At 44.6% G+C, this 18,348-nt stretch overlaps 1 protein-coding gene across 1 annotated transcript in view; it reads left to right on the forward strand.

The window, feature by feature from the left end:
- LOC139371395 (partitioning defective 6 homolog alpha-like) overlaps positions 1 to 14,755 on the forward strand; it is a 33,380-nt gene extending 18,625 nt beyond the window's left edge. The window contains exon 3 of the mRNA XM_071111786.1: positions 13,738 to 14,755. Coding sequence (XP_070967887.1) covers positions 13,738 to 14,645 — 908 coding nt within the window. The 3' untranslated portion in view covers positions 14,646 to 14,755. The remainder of the gene's footprint in view (positions 1 to 13,737) is intronic.
- Positions 14,756 to 18,348: the final 3,593 nt, after the last annotated feature.

Genomic DNA, 18,348 nt, shown 5'->3' on the forward strand with positions numbered 1-18,348 from the left:
TTGCATGATAGCATCTCCACTGTCGTTACAGACGGAGTGAAATCAAATATTCCTAGGTTTGGAGATCGAAAGATAGGTTGTATCAGGAAAGCAGAGCAGAGGAGCGAGAGAGAAGGGAATGAGGAAAGTAGGCAGAGTGTGAGTACTGCTAGGAACATCTGCTGTGCAGGTGTATGTACCTGGGCAGGGTTCTATGTAATGTACCTGGGCGGGGTTCTCTGTAATGTGCCTGGGCGGGGTTCTCTGTAATGTGCCTGGGCAGGGTTCTCTGTAATGTGCCTGGGCAGGGTTCTCTGTAATGTGCCTGGGCAGGGTTGTCTGTAATGTGCCTGGGCAGGGTTCTCTGTAATGTGCCTGGGCAGGGTTCTCTGTAATGTGCCTGGGCGGGGTTCTCTGTAATGTGCCTGGGCGGGGTTCTCTGTAATGTGCCTGGGCGGGGTTCTCTGTAATGTGCCTGGGCAGGGTTCTCTGTAATGTGCCTGGGCAGGGTTCTCTGTAATGTGCCTGGGCAGGGTTGTCTGTAATGTGCCTGGGCAGGGTTCTCTGTAATGTGCCTGGGCAGGGTTCTCTGTAATGTGCCTGGGCGGGGTTCTCTGTAATGTGCCTGGGCGGGGTTCTCTGTAATGTGCCTGGGCGGGGTTCTCTGTAATGTGCCTGGGCAGGGTTCTCTGTAATGTGCCTGGGCAGGGTTCTCTGTAATGTGCCTGGGCAGGGTTGTCTGTAATGTGCCTGGGCAGGGTTGTCTGTAATGTGTCTGGGCAGGGTTCTCTGTAATGTGCCTGGGCGGGGTTGGGCAGGGTTCTCTAATGTGCCTGGGCAGGGTTCTCTGTAATGTGCCTGGGCGGGGTTCTCTGTAATGTGCCTGGGCGGGGTTCTCTGTAATGTGCCTGGGCGGGGTTCTCTGTAATGTGCCTGGGCGGGGTTCTCTGTAATGTGCCTGGGCGGGGTTCTCTGTAATGTGCCTGGGCGGGGTTCTCTGTAATGTGCCTGGGCGGGGTTCTCTGTAATGTGCCTGGGCGGGGTTCTCTGTAATGTGCCTGGGCGGGGTTCTCTGTAATGTGCCTGGGCGGGGTTCTCTGTAATGTGCCTGGGCGGGGTTCTCTGTAATGTGCCTGGGCGGGGTTCTCTGTAATGTGCCTGGGCAGGGTTCTCTGTAATGTGCCTGGGCACGGTTCTCTGTAATGTGCCTGGGCAGGTTCTATGTTATGTACCTGGGCAGGGTTTTGCATGCCATATCCGATCAGAAGATAAAACACCTGCATATATCACCCATTGTTACTTAGGGCAGCCTCTGAATGTCTTCTCTAGCCAAGTCATTCTCCATGTCTTTCAGCCTCTGAGATTCCTGAGAGCTGCTGTGATTTCTTGTTTCTGTGAAACAGCCAGCCTGGTGCGTTGCTTGTTTGTTGCATTCTTGTGTCTTTAGAGGCTGGGGAAGGAGTGGAGGCACTGGCAGGAATGTACTGGCATGCAGCGGGTACACTGGAGGCTTGAAAACAGGATGTTACCAACCACAGGTTGGCGTGGTAGGTGGGTAGATGCCCAATGCCACTGAGGATCAATAGGTTGTCAGCAGTGTGAATACAGGGCAGTATAACCCAGGGCTGTTGACCGGTTTCCTGGCCAATATTGACTAGTTGATATAGAGGTGCAGTTACCAAGTTGATTGTAACATTAACAATGGAGCGACTGTAAACCACTTTGTAGTGTAACAGAGTAATGTAGAGTTTTCAATTTCCAGTTTCCCACTCAGATTTACAAGATGAAATTCCTTCCACATACTGCATGACTGTTTTTGGTCTTATTTCAGTGGTTTGTGATCCGGTCTTCAATCTAAGCGCCAGTGGTTTATTGAGCATCACATATATAGCAGGACAGTCCTTTTCAGATGTGTTTCTTTCCAGAGACTAGCAGTATGGATGTGTAAAAACAGAGCACCCACAAATAGAAACAGAGGCTAGAGGAGGAGAGGGCCTTTGAAGGGACAGTTGTGAGTCTGAGTGTGCTGCCTGCTGAGGTCAGAGAGAAGGTGTGGGCATTGTTTGAGGGTTTTAAGAATGCTTGCTGGTTTTGGCAGCTGTCTACAGTCCATTTTTGGATTCTGAATGGAATGTGTACGTATGTACACTACAGTACGCCTACCACGAGGATGACTCAGCTCATATTGATGGTGACATCATACTGTCTCATGATCCAGCTCAGTGTTTACACTGTCACATATACATGAAATAGCATACTGTAAGGGAATAGGCAGCAGCAGGTGGTACAGAAGACAAGAATAGAATGCTGCCAAAATGACAAAGGAACATGGAACTAATGAGACGTTTCAACAGTAAACACACAGGGGGGAGGATCGTCTATATTAATGATGCTGTGTTTGAGACTGTATTGTGAAAGCTATAGTTCTCCATCGTCCAGTTTCCAGAGGTTTATAGTGTGATCAGGGTTAGTCCCGTGGGGGTGGGGAGGATATAGACCAGGTCCCAGTGTTTGTGGTGTCTGGAGTGGGGCCCCCTTGTGTCTGTGCCTCAGTAATAATCCTGGGATGGGATAAGAGCTGCCCTCAATTTTAAAGGGTAATCCAAGACAAGCCCCATTAGTTACGTCCCACTGATCAAGACACACTTACATACACACACAGGTACGTGGCCTACTGCTGATCCGGCCTCCCGTGCAGCACGTGATTGCTGATCTGATCTGCTGCTCCACTAACAAACTATGTTGTCTTTCAATCAGAATAGAAGTGTGTTTGTGTGTTGATACTGTGTTGCCTGTATTCGTTTAGTTGGGCTATGCTGAGGCTCCTTTCTAGATGGCAGTGGGAAGACCCATTGTTGCTGTTTATATGCGATGGAAACAGTGGGGCGTTGTCATGGTGACCATATGCCCCCCCCCCCCCCCCCGCAGTGGACTCTATATCCACCAACCTGGCTGGGGAGGTCAGTCAGACTATATGTGTAGGGAAAGTTTTTCTTTACCTTGTGACCAGGGCTGTATCCACGTAGCATCACAGAGTAGAAAAATGGTTGTAAGTGCTGAGAATGGAGCCATATTACTCCTACTTCTCTATGAGTCTAAATAAAAGCTATGCATGAAGCCTCATTAGTCATGAGCGGAAACCTCATTAGGAAACCTCATGCGCTTAACCAGTTAAGAGTTACCAGCAGGTGTCTTGCAAAAGGCAGCAAGACAGTGGTTTCTGCGCTATAGACAGGCAATGTTTTAATATTTCTATATGATCGACCCATAAATAATCTACATCTACATGCAACAATATCTCTTTAGCTTTTGACAACGATTTAACGAGGCCTAATTCACATGATAGCTACTTATAACCACTAGGTTAATAAATTATCACTTTTTATTATTTTGATTATTTAATGAACCTACATCCTGTTATTTCAAGTTGTCCATTTGGAGCGCAATATCCCATTATTTAAAAAAGGTGCCTAAATTGGGTAATTGAACACATTTTAGGCCAATGTTAACTTTGATTGTGTTTGGTAAAAATGATAGACCTTTCAAATGTTTTATACAATATTATCAGCAAGTGACTTAATGCCTAGCCCACTGTGCCAAAGCAATTTAGAGTTGTTAAATGGGAGTGACAAGTGTGATATTATCAGAATTCCTCTTAACAACCAATATAATATATGATTCATATGCCTATCACATTATTCAAAATATCAGAATTGGTCCAGAAATATATATATATTAGACACGCCAACAAATTAGACAAGAATTAAGAGTAGTCAAAGTGATTGTGTCAGTCAGAAATTATATCAAATGTTTTATCATTGCAACATTTGATGTACAGTCACATTCACCATGGTTTGTCGAAGTGTGCTATACATTTCACATTTCATTAAAACAATGTCAATGAGCGTCATCACTATCTTTCCTTTGTAGTACCTCAAACTGTCGTGATTACCAGCTGAGATGAAACTTTTCTGAGTTGATTTTACTCCTGGCTCAGAGTTTGTCTGAGCAGGATCTTAAGATCATCCTAGAACCTACTCTGAGCTGGGAGGTTTCTTTTGTCTTGAAGGGGCAATCTGGCGTTGCTACATCCATTTTTAGAATGTACCCATTAATGCTTGAGAAACACAACTTATAAATATCTCGTGAATTACAATATAGCCTCAAAACATGGTTGGAACTATAATGTTGATATCATGGATGGTCAGTCCTTGCATCCATAGCTCTGCCTATGAATTTGAGTGGTTGTGCATCTCCAGCCCCATCCCTCAGCTTTTTACCGAAACTTGGGCAGGGATGACACTATCATTTTTTTCAACTTCTGATTGCCATTTTAAAATAGGTTTGAACAGGATTCCTAGGAACTTTTCTGAGATGCTTTGTGGATACAGGCCCTGACCAGGAAAACACTTTTTCCTAGTTAGATCACAGGATTAATATAACTCCTGGATCATATATGATCTTTATTTGGAGAACATTTTTAAAGATGTTCCTATCTGAACATTGATGAACAACAGAGCTCAGCTGTTGGAATGTTGCGACAGGCATAGTTTATTCTTGGAGCAGCGCTGCAATGCGGCCAGTGGCCAGACATTGTAAGGGGATCCAGGAGATGTGGTGCCAAAGAGATGCCTCCACAGTACTCTGATCTGCTTCCTGCTGGCAGCATCAGGTGTCCATCACTCAAACCCCCAACCCTGGAGGATGGGGGCTCGCTGGTGCTGGTTCTGCCAGGCCATGCTTTCCATTCCACTGCCTGGCCTGCTCACAGCATGACAGCCAGGGTAGGACAATGAGCTCAGAGTGGGACCCGTGTTCATGGTGATGATCGTTTTCATAATCTAGAATGAAGGAGACAAGAACAATGAGGGTGAGGAAGAAACAACCTACCAGCATGGCTGGTATCAGGGCAAGAGGGAGTAGTGGTGCCTGTTTGCCCCGAAGGCAGGACTCTCCCAGTCAGATTTATGTGATGTGACGGAGCAGTTACTAAGTCATTGGACCATTGCTGTCTGTCTGATTAGAGCGTGAAATCAGCTAGCTGTTTCCTCAAAGGAATCGAGACAGCTAAATAGTGCTAAACTCAGCACTACTTATCCCAGCTGTGGTGGGTTCTCACTCAATACAGAGTAGTGCCAACTGGTCCTAAACAATAGAAAAAAGGCTAACGGTGCTGCAGAAAAATGCATGACATTTTTAGTATTTGTATATATGGTCAGAAATAAGCGACTAGATTTCAGCAGCCTTACAACACCTGCAGACAGCCAGTCAGTCAGTGAGATCTGTTATTCTGTAATAACCTGCCATTGTGATGTATAGCTAGTCAATAAGCTGTTACACTCTGCAATAACACAGCATTATGAAGTGCAAACTCACAACCAATAAGCTGTTACACTGCAATAACACAGTACGGAGGTGTAACTCCACTGTCAATAAGCTGTTACACTGCAATAACACAGTATGGAGGTGTAACTCCACTGTCAATAAGCTATCATATTCTGCAATAGCATGTCTGTCTGAACTATAGACAAGAAGGCATTGTATCAAAATGGAGGCAAACTAAACCAGTTCAAATGCCCTTTTCACCCTATTTTATTTGAAAGAGGCAGCATAATCTGCTTATGGCTGAGCAGAGAGACAGATGTTGACTCCATACCCATAGATACTTAATACACACCTCTCTGTGTAGCTTTCCTTGGGAGACCAACCCCCTCCCCCAGGTCCTGAGGACAGGGACACAGTGAATTCTCTGGGGACATCCTCCCAGGTTAGCATGGATGGCAGCACAGAGGGATCTGTCACTATAGGCTAGACAAGGGCAGGAGGCAAATTGATGGGTCTCTCTGTGTCTCTGTCTCTTTCTCTCTCACACTCTCATACTCCCACTCTCTCAACCCCTCTGCTCCTTGTCCTCTGTGTGTGAGAGTCAGAGAGGCTCTTGGGGAAGTGGGGTAAAGCAGCATTTCTATAGGATCCAGTGGGAGAGGGTTGAGATGTCTGAGAGGATCAGCAGTGTCTATGCCTGAAGGCTGCAGACGTCTAGCTGTATTATAGTTATTTCCAATTCTGGTAGAGTCATGAATACTATAAGCCCATCTCTCCACTGCTGGATTCACTTCAATGTCCTCCCCTAAGGCCCAGCGCTACTGAACTCACCCACCTCAGCCCTTCTCAGTGTTTCAATCTAGTGTCTGCCTTGTTGTCTTGACATGCAGCAATCTCACCTTTATAATACCAGCTTTGTTGCAAATAATGATTGTATTAAACTCAACATGCTCAAGGATATGTAAGATGTCAGCAGTTATTCAGAAGTGAATTGACCTCCTGACGCTGGTTATTAACAGGTATTTACTCTCTCCTGTGCTGCAGTAACGTAATGCAGTGTATAACATGAGTCAGGTGATTCATGATGTAGCCTACAGAGATCACATGATCTAGCGAGGTGGGTAGTTGATTCATTTGATATAGTGAGGGAAGCACAGGGGGAATACGTTGCTAGGAGATCAGAGCAGTTTGTTCTGGAATGTGTTGGAGCCTCCCACAACCCCTCACCGCAGGGCAAAGATTTTCCAAGTTGTCTGTGTATATTACAGGCATACAGGTATACCTAGAAATGTGTACATTTTTTTGTGTGTGTTTGTTCTTTCCTTTGTAAGATAAGTGGGAGTATAGATGGTACAGGACCTGGTGAAGGGATGGTTTCAATGGTTCCTCCTTACATCGGCACTAATGCAGGCACACACACACTTAGACATTTACACTAGGGGGACAGTATCCCTGTAGCTAGCCACTCTGCACATTAGCCTCTGATCTCACTCACCATTAAACCACATTATAGCCCAGTTGGTCAATAATACAGCTCAGCCCAGTAAAGAACTCATAGACCACACAGACCCCTGGGCTAGCAATGCTTACACTGTGTACCGATACAACCACACAGACACCAGGGCGAGAAGGAGAGGGCGGGAAAGAGAAGTAGATACTGAAATGTAGAAAAAGGGGAAATAGAGACATTTTACTCCAGATGGGTTATTTCTAGTAGCAGGCATTTCCCCCGTTCGTCTATAGACAGTAGCTGTGGTCTTGCCCTCAATCTCTGTTAACCTGCATGTCTGTGTGAGTTAGCTGTTATGTCAAGACTCATTTACAGACCATTGTAATGAACTCTGGCATTCTCTCTGTGGGGATATTGTGCACAGTGCAGAGGAAGCATCATTCAGAAGGTATTGCAGTGCTCCCTGTACTGCAGGCTCTTTAAAAAATGTTTTATTGACACCTACTATAGATCATTGAGCAGAACCAACCCTCCTGGTCTGTAACCCTGGGCCCCATCCCTCCCTTCCTCCTGACCCAGCCCTGCACGTGCTCTCCGGTTGGGCTCACCCTCCAGCCCGGCTCCTCCAGCCTATGAGTGGGTTTAATAACAGAGGCTGCTCTGCTCTCTGTGGGGGTCCAGACAATACAACTAATGAAGGGGGACAGGGCTGACTACAGCTCTGTGAGGACTGTGGAACACTCACAAACAGAACTACACAAACAGACCTACACAAACAAACACTTGAGTTAAACCCACCCAGGCACACAAACATGTACAGTTGAAGTCGGAAGTTTACATACACTTAGGTTGGAGTCATTAAAACTTGTTTTTCAACCACTCCACAAATGTATTGTTAACAAACTATAGTTTTGGCAAGTCGGTTAGGACATCTACTTTGTGCATGACACAAGTAATTTTTTCCAACAATTGTTTACAGACAGATTATTTCACTTATAAAATTCACTGTATCACAATTCCAGTGGGTCAGAAGTTTACATACACTAAGTTGACTGTGACTTTAAACAGCTTGGAAAATGATGTCATGGCTTTAGAAGCTTCTGATAGGCTAATTGACATAATTTGAATCAATTGGAGGTGTACCTGTGGATGTATTTCAAGGCCTACCTTCAAAATTAGTGCCTCTTTGCTTGACATCATGGGAAAATCCAAAAAAAATCAGTCAGGACCTCAGATAAAAATTGTGGACCTCTACAAGCCTGGTTCATCCTTGGGAGCAATTTCCAAACACCTGAAGGTACCACGTTCATCTGTACAAACAATAGTATGCACGTATAAACACCATGGGACCACGCAGCCATCATACCGCTCAGAAAGGAGACACGTTCTGTCTCCTAGAGATGAACGTTCTTTGGTGCGAAAAGTGCAAATCAATCCCAGAACAACAGCAAAGGACTGTGTGAAGATACTGGAGCAAACAGGTACAAAAATATCTATATCCACAGTAAAACTTGTTCTATATCGACATAATCTGAAAGACCACCCAGCAAGGAAGAAGCCACTGCTCCCAAACCGCCATAAAAAATCCAGACTATGGTTTGCAACTGCACATGGGGACAAAGATTGTACTTTTTGGAGAAATGTCCTCTGGTCTGATGAAAAAAAAATAGAACTGTTTGGCCATAATGACCATCGTTATGTTTAGAGGAAAAAGGGGTAGGCTTGCAAGCCGAAGAACACCATCCCAACCGTGAAGCACAGGGGTGGCAGCATCATGTTGTGGGGGTGATTGCTGCAGGAGGGACTGGTGCACTTCACAAAATAGATGGCATCATGAGGGTGGAAAATTATGTGGATATATTGAAGCAACATCTCAAGACATCAGTCAGGAAGTTAAAGCTTGGTCGCAAATGAGTCTTCCAAATGCACAATGACCCCAAGCATACTTCCAAAGTTGTGGCAAAATGGCTTGACGACAACAAAGTCAAGGTATTGGAGTGGCCATCACAAAGCCCTGACCTCAATCCTATAGAAAATGTGTGGGCAGAACTGAAAAAGCGTGTGCGAGCAAGAAGGCCTACAAACCTGACTCAGTTACAGCAGCTCTGTCAGGACGACTGGGCCAAAATTCCCCCAACGTATTGTGGGAAGCTTGTGGAAGGCTACCTGAAACGTTTGACCCAAGTTAAACAATTGAAAGTCAATGCTACCAAATACTAATTGAGTGTATGTAAACTTCTGACCCACTGGAAATGTGGTGAAATAAATAAAAGCTGAAATAAATCATTCTCTACTATTATTCTGACATTTCACATTCTTAAAATAAAGTGGTGATCCTAACTGACCTAAGACAGGGAATTTTTACTAGGATTAAATGTCAGGAATTGTGAAAAACTGAGTTTAATTGTTAAGGTTAAGGCTAAGGTGTATGTAAACCTCCGACTTAAACTGTATGTTATTAACACAAACATACAGATAAATGTAAACTGTACCACACACACTTTCCATAACTGGCAAATGTTTATAGTATTGGCATATATACAGTGAATATACTGGGTTTTCTGTGTATTCTCCATGTTGGAAGAGCTTTTCTGTTGTGACCAGAAGATTGTTTTCACTTCATAGTGTTGAGGTCAGGGTTCACAGCTAGTCTGGCCAGACTGTCACCCACTTGTTATGTCTCATGCCCTCTAGTTGAGCCTGGATATACATCAAATCTCAATTTTATCTATCCCTTCATACAACAGCCTGTGGCTTTGGTCAAATCTGTTTGTTGTCATCCATAAAACCTATTGGCAATTACTAGCCACTAGCTAAGTGTGCTTTTACCAGTGTTGAATGATAGGATCATATCCACTGCATCCTCCATGATACACATTAGTCATACAGTGATCTCCCAAAGCTCTAACCAAACAGGGAAAAGCTCTCTTTCTTTTGCCATGGCCTCTCTAAGGTGTTGATGACTTCCCATGTTTCACCCTCTCAGCAGGCAGTGCTCCACATAACCACATCCAGACCTCTCCTCTGTGTCTTTCTGAGAAACAGGATCACACAGCACATCCTTCTCTGCAGTTTAAAAATAACTTAAAATATTCTCTCCTCCCCAGCAAGTGTCACTTCACATTTAGAACAGAGCCCTGAGTGGTTCCTCTCTGTGCTGCTACCTGCCAGCTAGCACAAAAAACAACACATTTTGTTTATTTCTGTCACACCAGAGAATGTGTCAGGTGGGTGTGATGATAGAGCTAGGCTGTCTTGACTGTTTAATGTAAACAGTGGGGACTGAAGCTGTGATTCATCTGACTGGTATGCAATCTGATTCCGTTTCACAACCTCTGACCCCTCAGTAGTGGTTGAGAGTTATGGAAATCCTCACTGTGTCCTTACACATACCCCACTACCCCTGCTCCATCTCTGACTGACTGTCTGTCTCTGGGGCAGGTTCTGAAGTACTGTTCTCCTGTTCCCAGCAATCTCTGCTCTCAATCAGCACAAGGTTGCTCTGTTGTCCGGACCTCTTGCAGTCTCTATGGGGGTGCCACAGGGTTCAATTCTCGGGCCGACTCTCTTCTCTGTATACATCAATGATGTCGCTCTTGCTGCTGGTGATTCTTTGATCCACCTATACGCAGACGACACCATTCTGTATACCTCTGGCCCTTCTTTTGACACGGTGTTAACTAACCTCCAGATGAGCTTCAATGCCATACAACTCTCCTTCCGTGGCCTCCAACTGTAAAATTAAGTGCATGCTCTTCAACCGATCGCTGCCTGCACCTGCCCGCCCGTCCAGCATCACTACTCTGAACGGTTTTGACTTAGAATATGTGGACAACTACAAATACCTACAGTCATGGCCAAAAGTTTTAAGAATGACACAAATATACATTTTCACAAAGTCTGCTGCCTCAGTTTGTATGATGGCAATTTGCATATACTCCAGGATGTTATGAAGAGTGATCAGATGAATTGCAATTAATTGCAAATTCCCTCTTTGCCATGCAAATGAAGTGAATCCCCCCCCAAAAAATTCCACTGCATTTCAGCCCTGCCACAAAAGGACCAGCTGACATGTCAGTGATTCTCTCATTAACACAGGTGTGAGTGTTGATGAGGACAAGGCTGGAGATCACTCTGTCATGCTGATTGAGTTTGAATAACAGACTGGAAGCTTCAAAAGGAGGGTGGTGCTTGGAATCATTGTTCTTCCTCTGTCAATCATGATTACCTGCAAGGAAACATGTGCTGTCATCATTGCTTCGCGCAAAAAGGGCTTCACAGGCAAGGATATTGCTGCCAGTAAGATTGCACCTAAATCAACCATTTATCGGAGCATCAAGAACTTCAAAGAAAACGGTTCAATTGTTGTGAAGAATGCTTCAGGGCGCCCAAGAAAGTCCAGCAAGTGCCAGGACCGTCTCCTAAAGTTGATTCAGCTGCGGGATCGGGGCACCACCAGTACAGAGCTTGCTCAGGAATGGCAGCAGGCAGGTGTGAGTGCATCTGCGTGCACAGTGAGGCGAAGACATTTGGAGGATGGCCTGGTGTCAAGAAGGGCAGCAAATAAGCCACTTCTCTCCAGGAAAAACATCAGGGACAGACTGATATTCTGCAAAAGGTACAGGGATTGGACTGCTGAGGACTGGGGTAAAGTCATTTTCTCTGAATCCCCTTTCCGATTGTTTGGGGCATATGGAAAAAAGCTTGTCCGGAGAAGACAAGGTGAGCGCTACCATCAGTCCTACGTCATGCAGTAAAGCATGCTGAGACCATTCATGTGTGGGGTTGCTTCTCATCCAAGGGAGTGGGCTCACTCACAATTTTGCCTAAGAACACAGCCATGAATAAAAAATGGTACCAACACATCCTCCGAGAGCAACTTCTCCCAACCATCCAGGAACAGTTTGGTGACGAACAAGGCCTTTTCCAGCATGATGGAGTACCTTGCCATAAGGCAAAAGTGATAACTAAGTGGCTCGGGAAACAAAACATCAATATTTTGGGTCCATGGCCAGGAAACTCCCCAGACCTTAATCCCATTGAGAACTTGTGATCAATCTTTAAGAGGCATACAAACAAAACCCCACAAATTCTGACAAAATCCAAGCATTGATTATGCAAGAATGGGCTGCCATCAGTCAGGATGTGGCCCAGAAGTTAATGACAGCATGCCAGGGCAGATTGCAGAGGTCTTGAAAAAAAAGGGTCAACACTGCAAATATTGACTCTTTGCATCAACTTCATGTAATTGTCAATAAAAGCCTTTGACACTTATGAAATGCTTGTAATTATACTTCAGTATTCCATAGTAACATCTGACAAAAAATATCTAAAGACACTGAAGCAGCAAACTTTGGAAATTAATATTTGTGTCATTCTCAAAACTTTTGACCATGACTGTAGGTGTCTGGTTAGACTGTAAACTCTCCTTCCAGACTCAAATTAAACATTTCCAATCTAGAATTGGCTTCTTATTTCACAACATAGCATCCTTCACTCATGCTGCCAAACATGCCCTCGTAAAACTGACCATCCTACCGATCAAAATAACCTCCAACACTCTACTCAACAACTTGGATGCAATCTATCACAGTGCCATCCGTTTTGTCACCAAAGCGCCATATACTACCCGCCACTGTGACCTGTACGCTCTCGTTGGCTGGCCCTCGCTTCATACTCGTTGCCAAACCCACTGGCTCCAGGTGATCTTCAAGTCTCTGCTAGGTAAAGCCCCGCATTATTTCAGCTCACTGGTCACCATAGCAGCACCCACTCCTAGCACACACTCCAGCAGGTAAATCTCACTGGTCACCCCCAAAGCCAATTCTTCCTTTGGCCTCCTATCCTTCCAGTTCTCTGCTGCCAATGACTGGAACAAACTGCAAAAATCACTGAAGCTGGAGACTAATATCTCCTTCACTGGCTTTAAGCACCAGTTGTCAGAGCAGCTCACAGATCACTGCACCTGTACATAGCCCGTCTGTAAATAACCCATCCAACTACCTCATCCCCATACTGTATTTATTTATCTTGCTCCTTTGCACCCCAGTATCTCTACTTGCACATTCATCTTCTGCACATTCTACCATTACAGTGTTTAATTGGTATATTGTAATTACTTCGCCACCATGGCCTATTTATTGCCTTACCTCCCTTAACCCACCTCATTTGCACATGCTGTATATATACTTTTTCTACTGTATTATTGATTGTATGTTTGTTTATTCCAAGTGTAACTCTGTGTTGTTGTATGTGTCGAACTGCTTTGCTTTATCTTGGCCAGGTCGCAGTTTCAAATGAGAACTTGTTCTCAACTAGTCTACCTGGTTAAATAAAGGTGGAGAAAAAAAGAAAATAAAGTGTGTGTGAGGGACAGACAGACCGAGAGGAGAAATGGGTTAAGAGCTATTGGGAGTGGTAACTATGAAAACAGTGGAATAGAGACTCACTGTTTTTGAAAATCTCAGGTCAGATTGTTGACATCATAGAAATGAGTATATAACTTCCCAGGGCCTCTATGGTTGACATAATATTTGATCTTAACGAATCCCCAGAGAAAAGCCAAAAGAAACATACAGCAGGATAAAGTGAGACCACTGCATTCTATATCAATAGGTGTATTTGTAAAGTAGGGAAATGAGACTTCCTTCTTGAGAGTTGAAAGGTGAACTTTCTCCACAGCTTAAAGTTAGGTTTTGACAGTTTACACATGGAAAGACAGACGGAGGCATTAGAAAAGATTAGAGGAGATTTAAAACCTGTGCTGTTTCCCTTCCTTTTACTCTCCAACTGACCAGATTTAACCCATGTCTTACCCCCAGGTTAGCTGTTGACATCTTGAACATAATGCCCTTACTGTCTCAGAGCATACTACCATTTATTTGATGGTCCATATTTGGAATGAACTGAGACTCTGGTGCTGCCTTGTCATTTTATGTCTTTGTCTGACATGGCTTTTGTCTGTGCCTCTCTCTGTCCTGTAGATGTGGATGAGCCTGTGGTCTTTGCCACCAACTCCTTGCAGAGGAGGAAAAAAGGCCTGGCAGGGTTGCGCCCGGCTCAGCAGAAGTCCAAACCAGGCCTGATGATTGGCCTTCCCCAGGATTTCCGCCAGATCTCCTCCATCATCGATGTCGACATCCTGCCCGAGACACACCGGCGTGTCCGCCTGCACAAGCACGGTACCCACAAGCCCCTGGGTTTCTATATTCGAGACGGCGTGAGCATGCGGGTCACGCCTCAGGGCGTGGAGAAGGTGCCTGGTGTCTTCATCTCGCGGCTGGTGCGTGGAGGCCTGGCTGAGAGCACAGGCCTGCTGGGGGTCAACGATGAGATCCTGGAGGTCAACGGCATTGATGTGGCCGGCAAGTCTTTGGACCAGGTGACAGACATGATGGTGGCCAACAGCCACAACCTGATCGTGACGGTGAAGCCGGCCAACCAGCGCAACAACGTGTTGCCCCGGGCAAGCAGGGTCTCGGCAGGGGGGAACAGCTCCTCTGGATCCGTAGGCTCCGCATTCTCCCATGACTCAGCCCCCAGCACTGCCTCTCAGAGTGTCAGTCACCATAGCAACAGTAACAGCGTGGCGGAGGGCGACAGCGACGAGGACGGAGACGGAGACCTTATCATTGAGACTGACAGCCTGCCACCTTACCTGCCCCATCGCTGTGTGTCCAATGGTAACGGCAGCCACAGAGAGTCTCCATTGTCCTCGTCACTGGGGCAACGGCCGCTCCCTCAGAGCATGTCCCTGCCCAGCAGCGGCTCTCTGTCAGACAGCAAGGCCTCCCTGAGCTCCATGACCACCCCTACACACAACTGCAGCCCCACCAAGACCAGCAGCAGCCAGGAGAGCATGAGAGAGGATGGGAACATCATCACACTGTAAAACCCAGACATTAATAACAGAAGACAAAACATCACAATTGGAGAAAATCAACACGTGAACGTTATCTGAACATAAAACAACAATTTTAATTGTTACCTCATAACAGAAAACAACTCATAACAATGATAAAGGCAATGATGATGGCTTTAACTTAAAAGTATCTGATGTGTATTCCATGCAACTAAACACTGTGGAACCAGCAGTCGTCATGTAATGAACTCAGTGGTCAGTGTGGTGTGAATCCTGATGCCTACTTACTACAAAACACATGATGATCGCTGTCACCACCACCATAATGGAAGTGCCTTACGGCTTTCCGCACAACTCGCCTTATTTTTATCACTTATATTTTACTTTCAAACAAGACCACCTCTCACTTCGATTCTAAACAGTGCCGTTGGGTGTCAGTGCAAAGGTAAAGATTGGCAGAAGGAGAAGCAGACAGAATGTGAAATGTTATGTCTGTCTGTCTGTGTGGAACATAGCCCTTTTCTCTTGCTCATCCTGCATTCTGCAATACTTCCTCAGCATGTCCAAACAGTGTGTTCTCTTCCGTGTCTGTGACAATCATTGCTGATTGTGCTGCTGGTTGTTCGGCTGCTTAGCTGACAATAGCTTTTATCAGAGAGGAATAGGCGACGCGAGGTTTTACAAAATCTGTCCACGAAAATAAGCCCACAAAGTGAGGAATTTTTGTATGAAGGTGCATGAGAGTGTTGAATTTGGTCATCAAAAAATGCAATTGCTAATTTGCTAGGTGAGGCTTATTTTCTCAAATAGAAATTTCGTAATGGTTAGGTTGTTACGAATGCACTGATATGAGTGGACGCACGTAGCGTTTCGGCAACTTACCCAAAAACAACTTTATATCAGAGAAGTGCCTGTTGTCATAGAGATAGAGGACTCATCATGGATATAACCCGTTTTACCATGGACATTACCATTTACCATTCCACCATTTTAAAGTAGTCAATTGGGTTGGAGGCAATAAGCCAATGACGAAAACTGACTACTTTAAATAGCCTATGGTGGCACAAATACAAATAAGTGTCCTCTATCTATCTCTATGGTCTGTTGTTCACACGCGTCTGCCCGCTTATTGGCTAGAATGGTCCCACCTGATCTTGCCTCCCATCTTTGAGGACATGTATTTCCATTTTTAGTGCTCACTCTTATATCTTGTCAATATAATAGACAGTCTTAGCTTTTATTCCTCTGATTAGAAGTCATTGTGAATTGGATTCACATACAGCACATCTCGAAACATACCGGTCTTCCTCTGCTCATCCCCAGGAGGAATGTCATGGTATTACTGTACACACAACACAACAAAGTCAAGTGAGGCTTTTACAATGTGTGCTTTGATCCCTGAGTCCCTTCTGAACATCCCTACTTCAATTCAATACACAAAGTTATGGCATATCATACTCTTTTCAAGGACAATATGTAATGGGGCTGTTAATCACCACGGTGTTAGTATAGGAAAGAGGAGGGAACTATGGTCCCCTGTGTCCCGATGTAGAGGTAAAATCATATTTATTTCACTTTCAGATAGTGACAAAGTGTACACACTGACATGGGGTTGCATTATAGCAGTATATCCAACCAATTGAATCTGACTCAGAACCATCTTCAAGAGAATACCACTGTCTTTTATTTACTTTACAGCCACCAAACACTTGCCTAATCTAAAACATAGTCAGGTGATCTGGCTTTGTATTCCTCTCTCATAGTATCTGCTTCAGTGAAGTCAGGGGTTGCTTGGAGTTATAGAGGTCCCAGGATGAAACATTAGATCCTGGAGAATTTCCCTGGCAGACTTGCTATCTTGCTTTTAGAGAAACCAATTCCATTTTCCTTCAGGACAAGGTTTCTCTCCCCTGAAAATTTGACAGAGGGGGAACACAACAGAAATAACATGGAGTGCTGTTGCTCCAGAAGGTCACGGCCTCTTATAGACCCAGCTGTCTACAGGCCCACTTGTGACTGCCGTGTTTTTGTGTAAAATAAGGAAATTCCTTTCATGTTTGAAAAGCCTAGAGCTCTGCACATTGGGACCTTGTTCATACAATGAACTTCCTTCTTGATATCTAAACCAGAGGAGCATGGGGAGGGAAGGAGGAGAGAGTTCCTCTTACTTTTGAGGCTTTGGGGATCATCTTGCAGGAAGAGCTGTGAGGCAGACGGTCTAAAATCTACAAGCTTGGCCTCCCGAGTGGTGCAGCAGTCTAAGGCACTGCTTTGCAGTGCTTGAGGCATCACTACAGACCTGGGTTTGATCCCAGTCTGTGTCACAATCTGCCATGACCGGGAGTCCCATAGGGCGGTGCACAATTGGCCCAGCGTCGCCCGGGTTAGGGGAGGCTTTGGCTGGGGGGGCTGTACTTGGTTCACCGCGCTTTAGCGACTCCTTGTGGCAGGCCGACTTCGATCGTCAGTTGAACGGTGTTTCCTGCAGCTGGCTTCCGGGTGTTAAGGAGGTCATGTTTCAGAGGACGCATGACTCGACTTTCGCCTCTCCCGAGTGAGTTCAGCGATGAGTTCAGCGATGAGACAAGATCGGAATTGAAATTGGGAGAAAAGGGCGGTTTAAAAAAAAAACTCCAAGCTTATAGTTGTTGGTTCTGACCCTCACTACTCCTGAACACAAGGGCCCCCTGACCCTCTGTTAGTACTGGAGTGAAGGAAAACTTTGACTGCCCTCACAGCTAGCAATGCCCACGACCTCCAGGCTAGTTGATGGGCTGTGTCTGTTTCTGGCTGTGTCTTAATGTTTGGAGTGAATCACAGAGACAGCAGGAGCATCAGATGACCTACCACACCAGAAGGACAATATTGTGTTTTACATGGACATGATGTAGCTGTAGGTCAGCACTCAATCTGGAACCAACTGGAATAACACAAGTTCATTAACTCCCCATCTTAATGTTGACTTAGATTATTGAATTGACCAATAAGACACAACAAAACCAGCAGAGCATGAAGACCTCCTATGGCCTGGTCGTTATTGTTTTTGCCAGGTAGCATGGTACATTAATTAACCTGAGAATGAAGATGTTCACTTTGATAAGAGGGGAGGGGCAATTATCTATTGAAAGAGGCCATCATAAGATGCATTTTTAAAACTTGTTCTCTTTATAATCCAAGAAACACAAGTACATAGTCCTTGGACATCCTTGTAGAAAATACAAGAAAATCACCTTCACAGATACAGTATGGTCTTTTAATCTACTTACAGAAATCTGCATTTATCTATAACAGAAAAGCTACCACGTACTGTACTGAATAATATTTTCATGTATGTAATTGTATATGTATAGATACAAATGAAAAATTATATAAACAAGGGATTTTTTTTGATTCACTGGGAGATTTTGTTGGAAAAGAACATTTTATAAATGTGTAAAATATGGAGAGTATTTTTCTTATTCTTGTACTTTTATTTGTATATGAGAATCCTGGAGAGGACATTTCTATTTCTTTGAGTACCGGGAACCAAACAGAGGAACAAAGTGTTTATATGAATCTGATGGGTCAGGGTGTACAATACTGTGAATGTCATATAGAGAGAGATATGCTGTTTGTGAAATTACATATTATAATAAAATATTATTTTTAAAAAAATACAATATTCTGATGTTTTTTTGTGGTCGCATAGGCCCCACCTCTCTCTCTCACTAACTCCTATCTCAATATGCTTTAA

The sequence above is a fragment of the Oncorhynchus clarkii genome, chromosome 2 (genome assembly GCF_045791955.1).
Source record: "Oncorhynchus clarkii lewisi isolate Uvic-CL-2024 chromosome 2, UVic_Ocla_1.0, whole genome shotgun sequence".
Taxonomy (NCBI): Eukaryota; Metazoa; Chordata; class Actinopteri; order Salmoniformes; family Salmonidae; genus Oncorhynchus; species Oncorhynchus clarkii.